This window comes from Meles meles, chromosome 3 (assembly GCF_922984935.1).
Source record: "Meles meles chromosome 3, mMelMel3.1 paternal haplotype, whole genome shotgun sequence".
NCBI classification, from domain to species: Eukaryota; Metazoa; Chordata; class Mammalia; order Carnivora; family Mustelidae; genus Meles; species Meles meles.
Window position 1 is genome coordinate 80,250,325 of NC_060068.1, and position 20,218 is coordinate 80,270,542.

The 20,218-nt window shown below is 41.9% G+C and overlaps 1 protein-coding gene across 1 annotated transcript in view; it reads right to left on the reverse strand.

Moving 5' to 3' along the window:
• The window catches only part of PDE8B (phosphodiesterase 8B), a 235,757-nt gene that overhangs the window by 12,177 nt on the left and 203,362 nt on the right, over window positions 1-20,218 (reverse strand). Inside the window, 4 exon segments of the mRNA XM_045999160.1 lie at window positions 2,363-2,527; window positions 3,928-4,004; window positions 13,138-13,215; window positions 17,803-17,845. Coding sequence (XP_045855116.1) covers window positions 2,363-2,527; window positions 3,928-4,004; window positions 13,138-13,215; window positions 17,803-17,845 — 363 coding nt within the window.

Genomic DNA, 20,218 nt, shown 5'->3' on the forward strand with positions numbered 1-20,218 from the left:
TTTTCCAACTGTATTTTCTGTTTTGCAACATGGGCTTGCAACTGGCCTTTAAAATCAAAGTTTCTGGCTTTGAGATGTTTGGGGCAGCATAAGGGAGTGGAAAGAATTCTGGTGATTTCCATTTACTCGGATCTTGAACTAGGCCCCAGATGGTGCTGCATCTCAATTTCCTTCTCTCTGCTTTCTACCCTTAAGTACCTAATTATTTAGATCTTGCTTAAAAGTCATTTATAAGGGGCGCCTGGGTGGCTCAGTGGGTTAAGCCGCTGCCTTCGGCTCAGATCATGATCTCAGGGTCCTGGGATTGAGCCCCGCATCGGGCTGTCTGCTCAGCGGGGAGCCTGCTTCCCTTCCTCTCTCTCTCTGCCTGCCTCTCTGCCTGCTTGTGATCTCTGTCTGTCAAATAAATAAATAAAATCTTTAAAAAAAAAAAAGTCATTTATAAAATTATTGTCTCTCTAGAAAGTATGCACTAAGGTTCAAAGTATTAATGAAAATGGGAGCTTGGGTGGCTAAGTTAAGCCTCCCATTCTTTTTTTTTTTTTTAAAGATTTTTATTTATTTGACAGAGCACGAGTAGGCAGAGTAGTAGGCAGAAGGAGACTCCCCATTGAGCAGGGAGACCAACCTGGGGCTCTATCCCAGGCCCCTGGGATCATGACCTGAGCCAAAGGCAGATGCTTAACTGACTGAGCCACCCAGGCGCCCCAAGCCTCTGACTCTTGATTTCGGCTCAGGTCACGATCTTGCGGTGCTGAGATCAAGCCCTATGGAGGCCTTGGCACTCAGTGGGGATTCTGCTTCTCTCTTTCCTTCTACACCTCCCCTGCTGTTCGGGTGCTCCCCCTCTTTAAAATAAATAAATAAATCTTTAAAACTCTATCAGTAGGCAAGTGACCATGGCTACAACTGTCTTGCCCATAAGGTAGGTATCGCAAGGTACTCCTGTTTTTGTTTTGCCTTTCTTTTTCTGGTTCCCAAAACCAAATAAAAGGAGGTAGAATTCTACACTGGTTCCTCACAGCCTTACCTGCAGAGGAACCACAAGATGGTATGCCAGCAGGCGGAAGGAGGGCAGATAACGTAGCTCCAAGAACCAAAGGCCTCCTACCGCGACTCAGCTGTGGCTGTCCTCCTGAATGACCCTTGCCAGCATTCTCCAGAGCTCAAGTTTACGCTGCACTGGGATGGGACAGCCAAGGCCAGCCCAGGGACAGGAAAGCAATGGGGGGGGGGGGGGTGTCACTAGATTACAGGCTCATTAAAGACCTTCAGCAGGAACAAGGAGAATGGACTACAAAACAGTCAACCCAGCATATGGTGACAGGGCTGGACAGAAAACACACAGATGACTCTGGGAGTCTGTTTTCCTCCCAAAGAGTACTTTCAGTTTCAGCCTCTGATTAGGATTACAAATGAGTAATTTAATCTTCTCCTTTTTCTTCACTTGCTGATATATGAGGATTACCACCAACAGATCACATAGAAACACGAGAACAGATGAGTCCTTAAAAGATCAGCTGCTCGGGGCACCTGGGTGGCTCAGTGGGTTGAGCCTCAGCCTTTGGCTCCGGTCATGATCCCAGGGTCCTGGGATCGAGCCCCGCATCAGGCTCTCTGTTCACTGGGGAGCTTGCTTCCCCCTCTCTCTCTGCCTGCCTCTCTGCCTACTTGTGATCTCTCTCTCTGTCAAATAAATAAATAAATACATCTTTAAAAAAAAAATCAGCTGCTCTTAGTGGTTACAGAGGCGGAGGCAGGCGGTACTGGTGAGCTGGCAAGGGGCAGACCCCGCCCCACCTCACCCTACCGAGCCAGAAGAGCTCAGCTCTGCCTTTACTGGATTCTAGGATGGGGGGGTGGGGGCGCATGGGTGGCTCAGTCGTTAAGTAGGGGAACTTCTATATAAGCTTTGATTTTAACAAAGGATTTTCTTTACAATGTTGTGGTGTAGTCTAAGTACAAACCCTTGCATGATATAAGGAGCCTGCTGTCCAAGGAGACCTAGCCATAACCCTCAATCCAACACTGCCCTGGGTCAAGGGGAAGACATCGACTAGGGCTCCCCTGCACATACTTCACCCTCCATCAACTGCTACTCTTTAGTGTAGTGAGGATTCTGAAGCACTGTCTCCCGTTGCTGTGATCAGTTAGCTTCATGGAAAGATACGTTTAAGAATTCCTTGAATTCTACCACTCAGATAATAACTTTGATGCAGACGCTTCTGGCTATGCTGACGTTAGCTCACACGACAGATGTTTCTGCAACTACGGGCACCAGTTTCTATGTTACATGTTCTGTGTCCTCTGGGGGGCACTTCCTGCCTCTCCCCTGCCTTTCTGGGCTTCCCTCATCACTCACAGTCATCAGGCCTCCAACGAGATCACTGGTGTGGGGATCTTCATCTTTGGTACCCAGCTGAGGGGAATACAGTTCTGTGGTCCGTAGAATTTCTAAAACCCTGTCCAAGGCTTCTGCTACTGTGACGGGGCTGTTCTCTTGGGCTGCATTGATGATATTGATAACCTAAGGAAGTAAAGAGGAATAAATTTGAGGATATTAGGATCTAATTCCCAAAGGTTACACGTATGCCTGGAAATGGTAAGAAATCAGATGGAAACACATTTTGTTGTTCAAAATGATCCGTGTTTCCACAGAACCAGTCCATCCTTCCGTTCCCCCCTGCTGGTGGTGCTCCTACCACAGAGACTACGTTTTCTGCAGCTCCTTTGCTGATTCTTCTCTAGCTCTCTTCTACAGGTTGGAGCTCCTTGGAGACTGGTGCTGGGCCTTTCTTTCACTCTCCAGTCCTTCCAGAGTTAAGCTATTTCCATGATTTTGGACCCCTATGATCCATATCCTAGGACTCTCAAATTTACACCCTTGTCTCAACTCCTTTTGACCTTCAACTTTGTATATTCAGCTGCCTACCTGACATATCTACTGAACTATCTCACTTACATGTCCAAAACTACATTCATGATATTGCTCCCTTCTCCCCCAAGCAGGCAAGTGAACAAATGGAACAACAACAACAACAAAAATCTAAGACAAGTGCTCCTTCTCTGCTTCCTACACTGGAGCAAAACAACACTTGTATCCACTTGTGCTCAAAGCCAAAACCTGGGAGGCCCCAGCTGACAAACCGTTTCCCCCATTTCTCTGTCACCTCTCCTAGTGTCCCTCACCACCAAGTTAAATGAATTCTACCCCTAAATATTTCTTCATCTATTCATTTCTATCTCCACTGCTGTAACTCTAATCCAACTAACACCACTTCATGGCCTGGAATTCTGGAAACGCCCCAAACTGGCCTCTTCCATTCTTGCCATTTCTAGTCCATTCTCTTCATGGCAGCTGGGTGTTCTTTTTAATAACATACTGGATCATGTCACTCCCCCACTTGAAACTCTTCAGTGGTTTCTTCTGCAAACAACTAAAATATGAACCCTTCTCCCCGTAACCCCCACCTCCGGTCTCCAAGCTCTAGCCGCCCACACTTTTTTTCACTTTCTTCTTCAAATACTCCAGTCCTCCAGTCCTCCAATCAACTCTTTGCTTCTTCCCTTGCTGTGACTGCTGTCCAGAATTCTCTTTGCCCACCTTTTCTTCTAACATCCTTTCATTCTTTAGTTCTTACTTCAAACATTACTTCCTCTAGGGAGAGCTCTCCCTAATCACCTCACCCAACATGACCTCACCCAACATGAATAGGGCCGTAGTAATCTCATTTTCTCTTAGAACCCTACAGTTTTCGTTACTAACAGTCATTGCAATTTATAACTACAAATTTATTTATTATGTGTTTATTTAGTATGCTTGCTCTCTGTGGGATCAGTAGTAAGTCATTCATGACTTTATCTCCAGAAATTAGGCCAGTGCTGGGTGGCCCTGACTGCAGAGTGGAGGCAGCAGCTGCCACTCACCTTTGTGATGGGAGCCTCGATGGTCATGGAATGGATCCTTGCCATGGAAGGATAGCGACGATTCTGTAGGCTTGGTGCTGAGGAGAAAAAGAAAGTTGTAGCTGGTTCTGGTGACTCAGCTTGGCTAAATGCACCAAAGGAGCCCTTTATGGACCGGGGACCTGATTCTCAAAGGAATGCTTCCCCACTGCCCTCCACAAAGCAAAAGATTGGCCCATCTGTTATTCCTATAAGGCTGAGACATCAGGCACTACTTGCCAAAGTCTAGAAAAGGTGCTCTGGCCTGGAACCTTGATGGTGCAGGCAAGTTTTAAGAGTCCAGTTCCAGAAGGGTAATTTCAGAGAGGTTAATGGGATCCTGAGGCCCCGTCTCACTTTCCCGTAAATCACTGAAGCCCAACTTTGATAGCTCCTAGCTTTCAGTCCCCAGCTGTTGACCATGTGATTGGGTAACGGCAGTGTGGAAAAGGAAGCACGGGCTGTGGTCAGGGTGGGGCATAGATGAAGGAGTCCACTCTCAGTAATCAGGGCCAACCTCTCGACCTCCCTGTGCCCCTAGGTTCTTAACACCCAGAATCCAGTGATGGTTCTAGCTCTAATCAATAGAAACTTTCATTTTAAATTCTTTTTTTTTAAATTTTAAAATTCCAGTACAGTTTTAAAAAGTGTTATATTAGTTTCAGGTGTATAATACAGTGATTAAACAATTTCATACGTTACTCAGCGCTCATCATGGTAAGTGTACTCTATCTCCGACACCCATTCACCCTTCCCGCCCCACCCACCAACTTCCCCTCTGGTAACCACCACTTTATTCTTTATAGGTAAGAGTCTGTTTTCTGGTTTTTGTGGGTTTTTTGGCTTTATTTGCTTCTTACATGAGTGAAATCATACATATTTGTCTTTCTGACTTATTTCACTTAGCATTATGCTCTCCAGATCCATCCACATGGTTGCGAACAGCAAGATTCCATGCTTTGTTATGGCTAAGAAATACTACACTGTGTGTGTATTACACATTATACATATGTTATACATAATATATAACATCTTTATCTTCTCTACATTGTGTTTGTATATGTAATACATATATATTATATATAATATATACACACATATATTACACATAATATATACACACATATTACATATAATATATACATATATATTAAATATTTTATCCATTTATCTATCAATGGACACTTCCATAATTTGTCTATTGTAAATAATGCAGCAATAACCATAGGGGTGCATATATCTTTTTGAATCAGTGTTTTTGTATTCTATGGGTAAAAGACCCAGTACTGGAAATTAATGGATCTTATGGTAATTCTTTGAGGAACCTCCATACTTTTTTCCATGGTGCTGCATCAATCTGCATTCCCACCAACAGTGCACACGGGTTCCTTTTTCTCCACATGCTCATCATCAATACTGTTACTTCTCAAGTTTCTGATTTCAGTCATTCCAACAGGTGTGAGGTGATAGCTCATCAGGGTTTTGATTTGCATTTCCCTGATGATCAGTGATGTTGAGCATCTTTTCATTTGTCTGTTAGCCATCTGGATGTCTTCTCTGGATAAACAGCGTCATGTCTTCTGCCCATTTTTAATCAGATTATTGGTGGTTTTGAGTTGTGTAAGTTTTAAAATATATTTTGGATACTAAACTTCTATTAGATAAGTACATTTGCAAACATTTTCTCCTATTCAGTAGGTTGTCTTTTAGTTTCTTGATTGGTCCATTTCCTTTGCAAAAGCTTTTAATTTTGGAATAGTCCCAGTAGATTATTTTTGCTTTTATTTCCCTTGCCTCCAGAGACATATTTGGGAAAATGCTGCTATGTCTAATGTCAGAGAAATTACTGCCTCTGCTCTCTTCCAGGATTTTTATGGTTTGAGGGCTCACATCTCTATTTTTAGTCATTTCAAGTTTGTGTGCATGGTGCGAGAAATTGGTCCAGCTTCATTCTTTTGCATGTAGCTGTCCAGTTTCCCCAACACTATTTGTGGAAGAGACAGTCTTTTTCCCATTGCATATTCTTTCCTGCTTTATCAAAGATTAATTGACCATCTAATCATGGGTTTATTTCGGGGCTCTCTATTCTGTTCCGCTGACTAATGCATTGTTTTTGTACCAGTACCATACTACTTTGATTACCACAGCTTTGTAGTGTATCTTGAAATCTGGGATTGTGATACTTCTGGTTTTGTTCTTTTTCAAGACTGCTTTGGCTATTTGTGGTCTTTTGTGGTTTCATACAAATTCTATGATTATTTATTCTACATTTGTGAAAAATGTTGCTGGTACTTTGATAAGGATTGCATTAAATTTGTAGGATGGGTAGTACGGACATTTTAATATTTGTTCTCCCAATCCATGAGTATGCAGTATCTTTCCAGTCATTTGTGTTGTCTTCAATTTCTTTCATCATTGTTTTATACTTTTCAGAGTACAACAGATCTTTCACCTCCTTGGTTGAGTTCATTCTAGGTATTTTATTATTTTTGTTGCAATTGTGTATCAGATTGTTTTCTTACTTTCTCTTTCTGTTACTACATTAGTAGTGTAGAGAAATGCAAAGGATTTAGGTACATTGATTTTTTTTAATACTGTGACCTTACTGAATTCATTTATCAGTCCTAGTACTTTCTGGGTGGAGTCTTTAGTGTTTTCTCTACATATTATCATGTCATTTGCAAATAATCAAAGTTTTATTTCTTCTGTAGAAATTTGGAGGCCTTTTATTCCTTTTTCTTATCTAATTGCTGTGGCTAGTACCTCCAGTACTAGGTTGAATAGAAGTCACAGTGGACATCCTTGTCCTGTTCCTGATTTTGGAGGAAAAATTCTTCTTTGCATTGAGTAGGTTGTTACCTGTAGGTGTTTTATATGGCCTTTATTATGTTGAGGTATGTTTATCATGAATGTACGTTATCAGATTTTTTTGTCATCTTTGTCAGATGCTTTTTCTGAATCTTTCAGTTTGAAATGATTATATGGTTTTTATCCTTTCTCTTGTTGACTGATTTGCAAACATTGAACCTCCCCTTGCATCCCAATAGTAAATCCCACTTCATCGTGATGAAGGATATTTTTTAATGTATTGTTGAATTCATTTTGCTAATATTTTATTGGGGATTTTTACATCTAAGTTCATAAGAGATATTGGCCTGTAATTCCCTTTTTCTGTAGCATCTGTATCGGTTTTCATATCAGGGTAATACTCTCATAGAGTGAGTTTGGCTACTTTCCTTCCTCTTTTTTTTTTTTTTTTTTGAATCATTTGAGAAGAATAGGTTGTAACTCTTTAAATGTTTGGTAGTATTTACCTGTGAAGCTGTCTGGTTTTGAACTTTTGTTTTTTGGGAATTTTTTGATTACTAATTCCGTTTCATTGTTGGTAATTGGTCTGTTCAAAGTTTCTGTTGCTTCTTGATTCAGTTTTGGGAGGTGCTTTGTTTCTAGTAATTTACTCATTTCTTCTAGGCTATCCAGTTTGTTGGCATATGATTTTTAATAATATTCTCTTATAACTTTATTTCTGTGGTGCTGTGGTGTTGGTTGTTACTGCTCTTTCATTTCTGGTTGAGTTGTTTGTTTGAATTTGGCTAGAGGCTTATCAATTTCATTGATCTTTTCAAAGAACCATCTCCTGGTTTCATTTTTTTCTTTTTTAGTTTTCATTTATTTCTGCTCTATTATTTCTTTCCTCCTATTGGCTCTGAGTTTGATTTGTTCTTTTGATAACTCCTTTAGCTGTAAGGTTAGGCTGAGATTTTTTTTTTTCTTCTTGAGGTAGGTCTGTATTGCTATAAACTTCCCTCTTAGAACTGCTTTTGTTGTACCTGAAGATTTTGGACCATTATGTTTTCATTTTCATTTGTCTCCATGCATATTTCCATTTCCTCTTTGATTTCTTAATGGACCCATTCATTATTTAGTAGAATGTTATTTAACCTCCATGTATTTATGTTCTTTTTGCTTTTTTCATGTGGTTGATATCTATTTTCAGGACTTGTGGTTCAAAATGATGCATGGTATGACTCTGATCTTGAATATGTTGGAATTATTTTGTGGCCTAATTGGTGATCTCCATCTGCTCTTGAAAAGAATGTGTATTCTGCTGTTTCAGGTCATAATGTTCTGACCATATCTGTTAGATCAATCTGGTCCAGTGTGTCATTCAAAGCCACTGTTTCCTTATTGATTTTCTGCTTGGATCAGTCTATTGATGTAAGTGGGGTGCTAAAGTCCCCTACAATTATTGTATTACCATCAGTTACTTCCTCTGCGTTTTTTATTAACTGCCTTTTGTATTTGGGTGCTCCTACGATGGATGAACAATTATTTATTTACAATTGTTCTATCTTCTTGTTGGATTGTTCCCCTTATGAAATAGTATCTTTGTCTCTTGTTACAGCCTTTGTTTTAAAGCCTGTTTTTTCCTAATATAAGCATCCTTACCCCAGGCTTTTTTTTTTTTTCACTCCCATTTGCATGACAAATGCTTTTCCATCCCTTCACTTTCCATCTGCTTGTCTTTGGGTCTGAAATGAGTCTTGTAAGCACCATGTAGATGGGTCTTTTTTTTTTTTTTAATCAATTTCATAACCTTAGTCTTTTGATTGTTTAGTTCAAAGTAATTATTTAGAGGTATATTCTTACTACCATTTTGTTACGTGTTTTATGGTTCTCTGTTCCTTTATTCTCTTGCTCTCTTCTCTTATGGTTTGCTGGCTTTCTTTAGTGATATATTTTAATTCCTTTTTATTTTTCTCATATTACTGGGTTTTAAAAGATGTATTTATTTATTTTAGGGAGAGAGAAAATGAGCTGGGGCAGGGGGGAGAGCAAAGAATCTCAAGCAGACTCCCCACTGAGCACAGAGCCTCACAGGTGTGCGTGTGTATGTGTGTGTGTGTGTGTGTGTGTGTGTGTGTGATTTATCTCAGGTCATGAGATCATGACCTGAGCTGAAATCATGAGTCAGATACTTAACAGACTGAGCAACCCAGGCACCCCTATTACTGGTTTTTGTTTTGTGGTTACCATTAGGTTTATATGTAAAATCGTATGCATACAGAAGTCTATATTAAGTTGATGGTCACTTAAGATGAACCCATTCTTTACTCCTCTCCTCCACTCCCATGTTTTAGGTATATGGTGACATCCTTTTGTGACTCCCTTGACTGGTTTTTATACTTAGTTAGGTTTGCTGCTTTTGTGTTTCCTACATTTCATACTCTTGCTTATGGTCTTTCCTTTCCACTTGAAGAGTCCACTTTAACATTTCTTGTAGGGCTGGTTAAGTGGTGATGAATTCCTTTAACTCTGGGAAACTCTATCTCTCCTTTTCTTCTTAATGATAGTCTTACTGGATATTCTTGGCTCCAGGTTTTTTTTTTTCTTTCAGCACTTTGAATAGATCAAGCCACTCTCTTCTGGACTGCAAAGTTTCTGAAAAATCAGCTGACATCCTTTTGGGATTTCCCTTGTATGTAATGATTTTCTTTTCTTTTGCTTCTTTTAAATTCTCCCTTTCTCACTACTTTCTGTCATTTTAATTACTATCCATCTTGGTGCTGACCTCCTTGGGTTGATTTTGTTGGGGGCTCTCTGTGCCTCCTGGATCTCTTTTTCTGTTTCTTACCCCCAATTTAGGAAGTTTTCAGCTATTATTTCTTCAGATACATTTTCTCCTTCCTTCTCTCTCTCTCATCCTTTTGGGATCCCTATAATGCAAATATTACTAGGCTTAATGGTGTCACTGAGTTCCCTAAGTCTATTTTCATTTTTAATTATTTTGTACTCTCTCCTCTTCAGCTTGATTGTTTTCCATTACTCTGTCCTTCAGGTTGGTGATCCGTTCCTCTGCTTCCTCTAGACTATACTTATTCCATCTTGTGTATTTTTAATTCCAGTTACTGAATTCTTCATCTGTGGTTCTTTTTTATGGGTTTTATCTTTTCATTAAGGGTCTCAACTGAGGTCTCTGAAGTCCAGTGAGTACCTTTATGACCATTACTGATATCTGTATCAGCCATGTTTCTCTTCTCTCTTTTCTTTAGCTCTGTTGCTATGATTTTGTCCCATTCTTTCATTTGGGACATATTCCTCTGTCTCCTCATTTTGTCTTTCTGCGTCTGTTCCTATGTATTAGGAAAGTCAGCTACAACTCCTGCTCTTAAAAGTAGTAGCCTTGTGAAGAAGAGGTCCTGTAGTTCCCTGCTATGCAGTGTCTCCTGTTCATCAGAACCTGGCACTTGAGGAGTGTCTCCTCTTGTTTTATGCACCTACTGATGTGGCTGAGCTGCTTTTCCCTTTGATCCAGTTGATTGCAATGGCTCTTTGCCTACTGTGGGTAGGGTTTGGTCCTTGGAATTGTTAGTGGGCCAGTCTGGGGCTGCCTTGGGCTTGAGTTGAGTCACAGCAGGCATTTGCCAGAGAGACAGGGTCACTGATTTTCAGGGTGCTTTCCTGTGTTGTTCCCTAAGAAACTTTTCTTGGCAGACAGGGCTTGCAGCCAGACCAGATGTCTGCTCCTAGCTCACTGCTGGGGCTGCACTGTTGGGGCTGCACTGTTGGGGCTGCTGGTATGTGTGGTTATTTTCCCCTCTACCCAGAGCCGGAGTCACTTTGGAGTGGTGCTGGTCCCTGTTGGGACTGCTTGCACCTGCCAGCCTTGTGGCTCTGCTTTGGATGGGCTCTGGCCAAGAGCTTACTGGAAGGGGGCAGGTCCACAGGAGAATAGGAGATCCACAGTACAACTAACCTGATCCAGTCCTCCTTTGGCAGCATCTGAAACCCTGGGCTGAGGCTGGGCTTGCTCAACCCTCTGATAGCCTTTGTTTGCTGAGTGCCCTTGGGGCCCACAAGGCTGAGCCACCTCTGCTCCCAAATCCCTGGGGATCAGGTGGCCTCGGGCAAGTCAAGCCACTTGCGTCTACCATCTGTGCTTATAATCACCAGGCTTGGGGGCTTAGGGCTCCAAGTATGAGGTCTCCAAGTGAGGGCCCCCTCCAACAACCACATCTGTCAGAGCTGGGCCCTAAGGCCTGGTACTGTCCTCCCAGCTATGCCATCAGGAATTAGGAAAAGGCACATCCCTTCCTGACCCAGGTAGACCCTAGGTTAGGGTTTGTGTGGGTCTGCTTTGTGAAGAGACCTGGAGCTGGGGCTGGCTGGAGCGGGCTATCACAGAGCCAGTTGATTTTTAAAGTTTCAGATGTTAAGTCCACTAATTTTAAGAATTCACCAAATTTGGCCCTTTTGTTTTTCAAAGCCCAATCTTACGGGGACTTCCCGTGCCTGGGGTGCCTGGCATGAGGGTCTCTTCTCTTCCCCTCTCCAAGTCTGTGCCATCCCTCCCTCCCATGGGTCTGCTTAGCTCCCAAACATGTCCCCACCCTCCTTACTCTCCTCTATATGGACTATTCTCTATGTTTAACTGCGGAGTTTGTTCGGCCAGTCTTCAAGTTGTTTTCTGGTTATTTACACTGCTAAGAGTTTTATCTAGCTATATCCATGGGATGCAGTAAGGTAAGGGTCCTCCTACTCAGCCATCTTCTCTCTCTTTTTTGGGAACAGGTAATGCTTACATGTGGGTAGAAAATTCAGAGGGGAGAAGCTTTACTTTAAAAGCCCCGTTCTCATTAGATCTTACTACCACTTCCTATGAGGCAGGCAGGAGGGGAAAATCCTCATGTTATAGATGTGCTAACTTAATCTAGGCAGTGTCAGGAGAGCCTTCCTGCTGCTCCGCCCTCACTGCAGCCCTCTTCTGTGCTCTGCAGCCCCTACTTCTCCACGTTCTGCAGGGGTGATGATCTCATCCCGAACTCTATGCTGAAAACCGAGCTAATCCAGTTCAAATTCTCTCATCCATTATCCTTTCCATCTAAAATGTTCTGTGAACATCTGAAAATATTTCAGTCCCTCCTTTTTCTTTACATTCTTGGCCCCAATCCTTCGCATGCCCTGGGATTTATCCATCTTCCTCTATGAATTATTCATCTTGTCTCTAGAGTCTTTGGTCCTTGCTAGTGTAGCCACTTCCCTCATACTCAGGTTTCACACTGTGACCCAAAGGTGAAAAGTCCTTCACTTGTCCTTCCTGTTTATTCCCTGAGGTTACCATCCTACTGCTGTCCTTTCTACCTCAGTCACTAATCATCCCTCTTCATGCCCCTAGAATGAATGAGTGAAATCCACTAGTTCTCAGTTCTTAAGCTTGCTGGTCTCTGCAGCATTTCTACTGCTGGTCATCTCCTTTCTCTTGCTCCCCTCCTGTTCTTGGTTCGCCACTACCTCTCCTGCAGTCTTCACAGGCCCTATTTCTCTTGCCTCTTATCTCACTGAAGCTGTGTCTTCAAGTCTTAGACTTAGACCCTCTTTTCTTTCCTCTTTCTCTCCCATACCTCCATCACATACACACACACACACACACACAAACACACACACATACACACACACACACCCTTAGAGATTTCCCCCTGCTCACAGCTTCATCTATCACCTCTAGGAATCCCGAATCCATATCTCTAGCCCTGAATACCTGTTTTACATTTTAGCTTCCTTGCCATCTCCACTAAAATAAAACTCATCATTTTCTCCTCAGCCCCCAACCTTGGCCATACATGCAGACTCCTCATTTTGAAACTATTACTCATTTTTTCCCCACATACCTAGGACTGAAATTTCAGAGTCATCTTTGACTTTCTCAATGCCCTGCAAATGCAAATGATTACTTAGGCCTGGTTGAACTCAAATAATGTTCTGGTAAATTCTGCTTTGCAGAGCAGAACCTCTGTGCTGCTAAGTTTTGTCTCACAGTACTTCTGTGACATTTTATGAAGGGTTATGGTGTGTAACAGGTACACTGCAAATTGGGTTTGCACTGAAGTCGGGAAGCCAGAACTCTGGCATTCTCTCTCTGCCACTGGAGTGACATAGCTGTCAGAACTCCGAGCTGCTCTGGTGGTTACGTGGCTCAACACACTTTAGGCATCAAGGAATAAGCATGGAATCATTTCAAAGAGAAGACAAAAGACTGCAAAAAGTAAAAAAGAATCAAAAGGCCCACAGTTTTTTCAGTTTCTAGAGAAAGAAAGCACCTTTCATTGAAACCGTACTACTTGGGGTTTCTTGAGCATATTCCTCTGTCATCTTCTATACTTTAGAAAGGTCAAAGAAATCTGAAAAACTTACCATCACTGCCTCGAGATGATATCGATTTCACATCAATGGACTCTTTCCTTCTGTTCTTGTATCTGAATGAATGAGACTCTAAGGATTTCAAATTAGGAACAGAAAGTGAGTAGTTTGCAACTTATTTACAGATGAAGTTTAGACACATTCCCCTCCTGCCCCCATTATCTAAAAAACAAGGTTCCTTTTTAAGCCCTACAGAATAGTCTCAAGAAATAGCAAACCAGGGCACCTGGGTGGCTCAGTGGTTTAAGCCTCTGCCTTCAGCTCAGGTCATGATCCCAGGGTCCTGGGATCGAGGCCCGCATCGGGCTCTCTGCTCGGTGGGAAGCCTTCTTCCCCCCATCTCTCTCCCTGCCTCTCTGCCTACTTGCGATCTCTCTCTGTCAAATAAATAAATAAAATCTTAAAAAGAAAAAAAAATAGCAAACCACTTTTTCTTTGAATCATCAACACAAAATTATCAGTCATATTAATTGTAAAATGATACTCTTTTCTCGTGACACCCCATTGTATCATGGTAATATGGCTTATTATCAAGGGCTTTGTAGTTCCATTAATAAAATACTTTCTAAAAAGTAAACATTAAAAGGGGCACCTGGATGGCTCAGTCGGTTAAGCCTCTGACTCTTGATTTTGACTCCGGGCATGATCTCAGGGTTGTGAGAGCCAGCCCGGCATTGGGCTCCTCATTCAGTGGGGAGTCAGCTTGAGATGCTTTCCCTCTGCCCTGCCCCCTGCTTGCACACGTGCACATGTGTGCTTTCTCTCTCTCTCCCTAAGATAAATAAATAAATCTATTAAAAAAACCAAACAAACAAAACCATTGGGGCACCTGGGTGGCTCAGTGAGTTGAAGCCTCTGCCTTCGGTTCTGATCGTGATCCCAGGGTTCTGGGATCGAATCCTGCATCAGGCTCCCTGCTTAGCAAGGAGCCTGCTTCCCTCTCCCCCTCTGCCTACTTATGATCTCTGTCTGTCAAATAAATAAATACAATCTTTAAAAAAATTAAAATAAATAAAAATTTTAAAAAACCATTAAAAACTGGGGTAAATTTTGGGGGTTCATTTCGACCTGAAGGACAGTACATGTAACTGGGTGGGGAAGGCTTTTACAGGGATATCTGTGGAAATAAAATGCTAGTGAGATGCACAGAAAGTTGAATTTATTGGAGAAACTAATATGGAGTAATTTTAGGTCCCTCTGAAAGGTCAGACCTCCAGATGGTCTCCTGAGGAGGTCATTTCATCAAATGAGACATACTGCCATTGCCAGGAAGGCAAAGAAGAAAAGGCACATTTTAAATCCCAACCATTTACAACTTGACTCTCGCCTTTGTCCCTATTTTCTGAGGGGGTGAAAAAAGCACTTAAATTCTGCCCAAGTCTTTGCTGACTTTGAATTTAACACCCAGAATTTGCGGCCATGTCAATCCAAGATTGAAGCACAGAGGGCATGCTTCTGGTCAGGACCAAGAGATCAACTTGTCAGGGCAGCAGAGTTGGCTTCAGAAACATGCATTTGCAGGGCACTGGGTGCTCATGGAGTAACCCAGTGGTAAGGAGAGAAACTTAATCTTAATAGCATCGCTCCTTCCTGGGCTAAGACAGGAGGCAGACATTGCAGGTTCCTGCAGGGAGAATGCATTTCTCAGACACCAATATTCCAAGAAAGAAAAAATTTTCAGTGTTCATATTCCAAGAAAGAAAAAAAAAAGATGCAATAATGCTCTTTTAAGAATTGTCTATTAGCATGAAAAAAAGTATAAGAGAGAACAGCAGTTAAAAGAATAAGCTCCTGGGTGGCTCAGTTGGTTAAGTGACTGCCTTCGGCTTAGGTCATGATCCTGGAGTCCTGGGATCGCATCTCGCATTGGGCTCCCAGCTCCACGGGGAGTCTGCTCCTTTCTCTGACCTTCTCCCTTCTCGTGCGCTCTCTCACTCTCTCCTTCTCTCAAAATAAATAAATAAATAAATAAATAAATAAAATCTTAAGAAAAACAAAAAAAAGAGTAAGCTCCAGAGCCCAACTGCCAATGTTCAGGTCTCTACCATGCCATGCACTAGCTGTGTAACCTTAGGAATGTTATTTCTCTGTGTCTCGATATCTGTATCTATCGAGTGGAGCTGGTCACAGCATCTCTCACAGGCTGTTGGGAGATGTAAATGAGTTAATCCACGGCAGCAGCTAGCACGGGGCCTGCTACACTGTAGGCATGTAGTTCATGCTGGCTTATAGTATCAACGGAGTCTGTTCATTTGCAAATATACCTTCGAGGCACACATAGGATCATGTTACAATACTGTTCTGCTATTTGTTGTTTTCACTTCAAAATATGTCTTAAATACTTTCTTCTGGATCACCTTTTTAACCATTTACTTTAGTGTCCTAAAAAAATCTGATTCAGTTTAAAAAAAAGTTAAATAAGTAAACTTGAATTGCATTTATATAGCATAAAGTGAAAAGCAGCACTACTATGAAGTTGATCTGAACACCATAACCCTACAGCCTCGTCTTAAATGATATAACAAAATATTTACACTGTCCCTTTGGCTCATTTTGTCTTCCAGATTCTGCCTTAATTGTTTTCCTGGCCTTGGATAGGAGTTCCAGAGTGTATAAAGACAGCTATGGGTAGTGGTACTTCACATGACATTGTTAGGATCATATGGCATCTTTCAAACCTTGAAAACTAACAGTGGTCCCTTGTAAGACAGTCCTTTAAGTGCTCTTCAGGGACTTAATAATCTCATGCTCCTAACACTCATTTACCACATAATAAATTAAATCTAACTTAATAAAGATTTAAGATTACATTCAAGATTTTAAAAACTCAAGAATTCCTCAAAATTTAATTTCTAAATAAAACTAAAGTAGGGAGGTGCCTGGGTGGCTCAGTGGGTTGAAGCCTCTACCTTTGGCTCAGGTCATGGTCCCAGGGTCCTGGGATTGAGCCCCGCATCAGGCTTCCCTCTCACCTCTCTGCCTGCCTCTCTGCCTACTTGTGAGCTCTGTCAAATAAATAAGTAAAATCTTAAAAAATAAATAAAACTAAAGTAGGGAAGTTAGTTTCTTGGCTGGCTGGCTGAATTTTAGATCATTCACTAGAAATTACTCAAAGGTATCTAATGCTTATTCCTGATTTTATCTCAGCTAAAATTAAGAGAATACAGCAACAGAAATTATTAAAAGTTTGGAGAAATTATTCTTCAATAAAAGGCCATTTAAATCAAATAATTCATTATTCATTCTACCAACAGATGCTTATAGAATGAATTTAAAAACCAGGGAAAACAAGGATAAAGATTTAAATAAATTTATTCAATGACAAGAAGGGATATAATATCAACAATTTTTGAAAAAAAAAAAAGCTAACATTTACTGAGCACCTACTCTGCAGCAGACATTGTGTTTCAATGTTAAAGTATAGAAATTATCTTTTACGATCATTACCACAATTCTGAAAGCTACATAATGTGATCCTCATTTTACCAGTGAGAAAATGTAAACTTGGAGAGATTATGCAGGTAGCTCAAAGTCAAAGAGTTAGTCAAATGGGGGAACCTATGTTTTGTCAGATGGGATAGTTTCAACATAGCCATGCTCTGGGAGCATTTTTATTGGGTCGATTATGTGCAAGGCAATGCTGGGCACTATAAAGGATATGAAAATGGAAGAGGTTTTGGCACCCAGAAACTCTTAAGTTAGTTAAAATATTACTCTTGCTGTGTACAAGACATAAACTAAAACATCAGATAGAGACAGAGACATACCAGGAGGGAGGGAGAGGGAAAGGCAGTGTAAGGGAAAGAATAGGGGAATGGAAGGACAATACTCCACAGCTAAGTAACAGGTACTGTTAGATATTATATACACTTTCTCCTTTACTCTTCCTAGCAACAAGATGGACATTATTAATTCATTTTACAAGCAAAGAAACTAAAATGTAGAAGGATCAAATTAAGTCTGAGTGTGCTAAAATATGGACCATCCCCCAATCAAGGAGAAGGACTGAATTAGTAGCTCAGGGTCTAACCTTATGCATTAGCATCCGGGAAAACCAGTAGCTGAGCAAAGAAGGTCACGCATGTATGCAGGAACAAGAATTTTAAGTCTTTGAGAGCAGACTCGTTTTTTGCTCTAATGATTAGAGAATTCCAGACCTTTCAAATTCAATAGTCATCTGGTCTAACCCACATTTGAGGGTAGAGGAGACAAAGGGTCAGACAGTATAAACTGAGGGGGAAGGGACTGAAATGGTGCCTCAGTGCTCTTGACTTCCGGCACAGGGCAGTCCATGCTCTCTAATCATCGAGCCACCGAGAGCTAGGAGGGAAGGGTAGCCTGTCCAAGGTACAACACTGGGTTTCCCCTGGATTTCTGGGCCACTGTCTTTTGGGTTTATTTGCTCTGCAAGGTCTCTACCCAGCAAAATAAAACCAGGATGGGAAAGGCATTCAGTAGAAAAGGTTACCATGAATCAAGAGTCAAGTTTTGAAGGGATTCTGCTTGTATTCTGACTCTCTCTAGCCTTCCAGTATCAGCACTCAGATTTTGGCAGTCCAAATTCTGGGGTAGCGAGTGTCTACTTCTTCAGAGTGACTTATAGACTTGAACCCACCAGTGCCACCAGAGTGTGTACGTGTGAAATGGACGTGTTCTCACCTGTCTGAGAATTGTCTCCTGAGTCACGATGAACCTTGTGAAGCTAAAGTTGTTCAAAAGTTTGGGGAAACAAGAGAAAGAAATTTTAAATATGGTATTAGCTACATTTCCAGCCAAACAGTTTCATTAAAAAGCTCTGAAGATTCAAGAAACCAAGAAGTTACACAGATAATATGAACAGATGAAAGATGTACACCAACTGATTATACTACAAATGCTCTAGTACATTCAGACACTTCTGGAATGCCTGAGCCCCAGAGCAAGGAGATACCCAAGGGATGTGCTTTCTACCCAGGACGTCTACATCTCCTTTCAGCTGTTTCCATTTTGACCATCGCATAAATGCAGAAAGACAAAAATCTGTAACAAATTGTTTATAAGGCGAATATATAACCTATTTAGATTTTAGAAATGTTATAAAATTTTTCTATAATATAAAAATAATCTGAATTTAAGCCTAGGATTTTAAAAACCTCTCTAAAAAGCTCTTCTGGTGTTCCTCAATTATGGACAGAGCTGATTTACAAAATGTTTATTCACAAAGAGATGTGAACTTAGGATGCAGCTTAACACCTACTTCCTCTCATTATCAACTTTGGTATCCTAATGATTTTATGCTTGATAAATATCTGTCGAATGAGTGAGACATTAATACTAGAAAATAATAAACACACTTTGGGATTTTGCATTTTTTTTCCACTTATAACTAAGACACTGTTATTGGGGTACATCTAGCTATATCATGCTTATCATCATGCTCCTTTGCTGCTAAATCGTCCATTTCCCATTGCTTGGACAATCAAGTCTCTGTACCTACTCACTGAACGGCTTAAGTTAACCTGAAAAACAAGCCAGGTGACTGTGTAGTGCCAACACCAACTGTAATAGCCAGGGGTTCCCTACACATCAGATAACAGGTACAATGTTCTAGCTTGACACAACCACTGAACAACGATCACGTAAAACTGAAGTGTTAAAGAAAGGGGGCTTTCTTCCACATTATGTGGAATCATTCCACGTAGTCCGGCCACATGATTATTGAAACAACTACACGGTCGGCCTGTGTGAGATTTTGGTCAAAATATGTTTAAAGGTTGTGACACATTTATCCCATAATTGTGGGACCTTGTTATTTCTTCTGTGATCAACTGGTTTAAGTTTTTCCTTTACAGATAAAGACCATTTGCTACAAAGCTCCTGAGTGCAACGTGGATTTTTGATACCATACCAAATAAATACAACTTTAGCTTTGCAAATGGTTTTCTCAGTCAGCTTTAGCTTAAAACCAGGTCATCTTAAATACTTAACTTTTCTCTCTGAATCACAATACACCTCTCCTTTAGGAAGAATGCCTATGACTCCCTGATTACTCCAAAAAGCCCTTGTCTTTTATTGACTCCCAAAGGCAAGCCGAATGATCTGTGGAGCTCTTACGTGGTGGACACAGCCCAACCCTGCCTTTCAGAAGCTAGTGCCATGGTCCTGGCCAGGGAGAAGAAGGAACAGAGGGGAGGGGAGGGGAGAGGTATCAGGTCCCTCTGCTGAGGTAGCTTCCCATCTGCCTTTCCCAACATAGGATGTGGTGTTTGGCCCTTTTGGAGCGGCAGGCAGGCACGCCCCCAAAACCACTGCCCCTGAGACAGCTCACCTAGCGCTGATGGACTCTCTCCTATGGACAGGAACAAAGCCTGGCAGTCACTCCCTGATGTCACCTGCTTTACAAGCGGAGGTTTCACAGGGCCACGTTAGCACCTGTCGCTCAGGACTCCTCTCAGGACTCACTTCCTGATCCTCTGAGGCGGGAGCAGTGCCTGAGGCCCTCTGCTGGTTACCCTCCAGCGGCACTAGGTTTTCCTCAGAGCTTCTCAGCTCAGGGTCCCTCCTTCCCTCTTGGGAATACCTCCCCCTCCCCCACCCCCTTCACAACTGAAGATTCACTTGGATGAAAATTCTTTAACAGTTCCAACTCTTTTCTTGGAGGTCTAAACCCACATTTATAACTTGGCATGAATGAGTCCACTGGAATTATTGTCTCATATTTCTCATCTGTGTTCTCTGAGGAAGTCAACAGGGAAGGAGCTGCTCTGTAGTTGGCTGTTCTCCAAGAAGCAGCCAGGAGGGTAACCTGGGCTGGAGGACTCTGGAGCTCGGAGAGAGACGGAGCGGCTGTGCCTTGACAAGGGCACCGTCTCCGACATGTCTGCCGTGTGCTAGCACCTTTGCATTTGCCATCAGGCTAGTCAGAACAATACCCCTCGCAGAGGAAGGACCGTCATTCCTCTGATAGATGGGGAAGCCGAGGTTTCACTTGCCTGACCCTCCCAGCTAGTACACAACAGCATCCAATTTCTAACCGTGATCAACGGCTCCAAACCCACTTCCTCTTCGTCAAAACCCACAGCTCTTCACAGGGAGG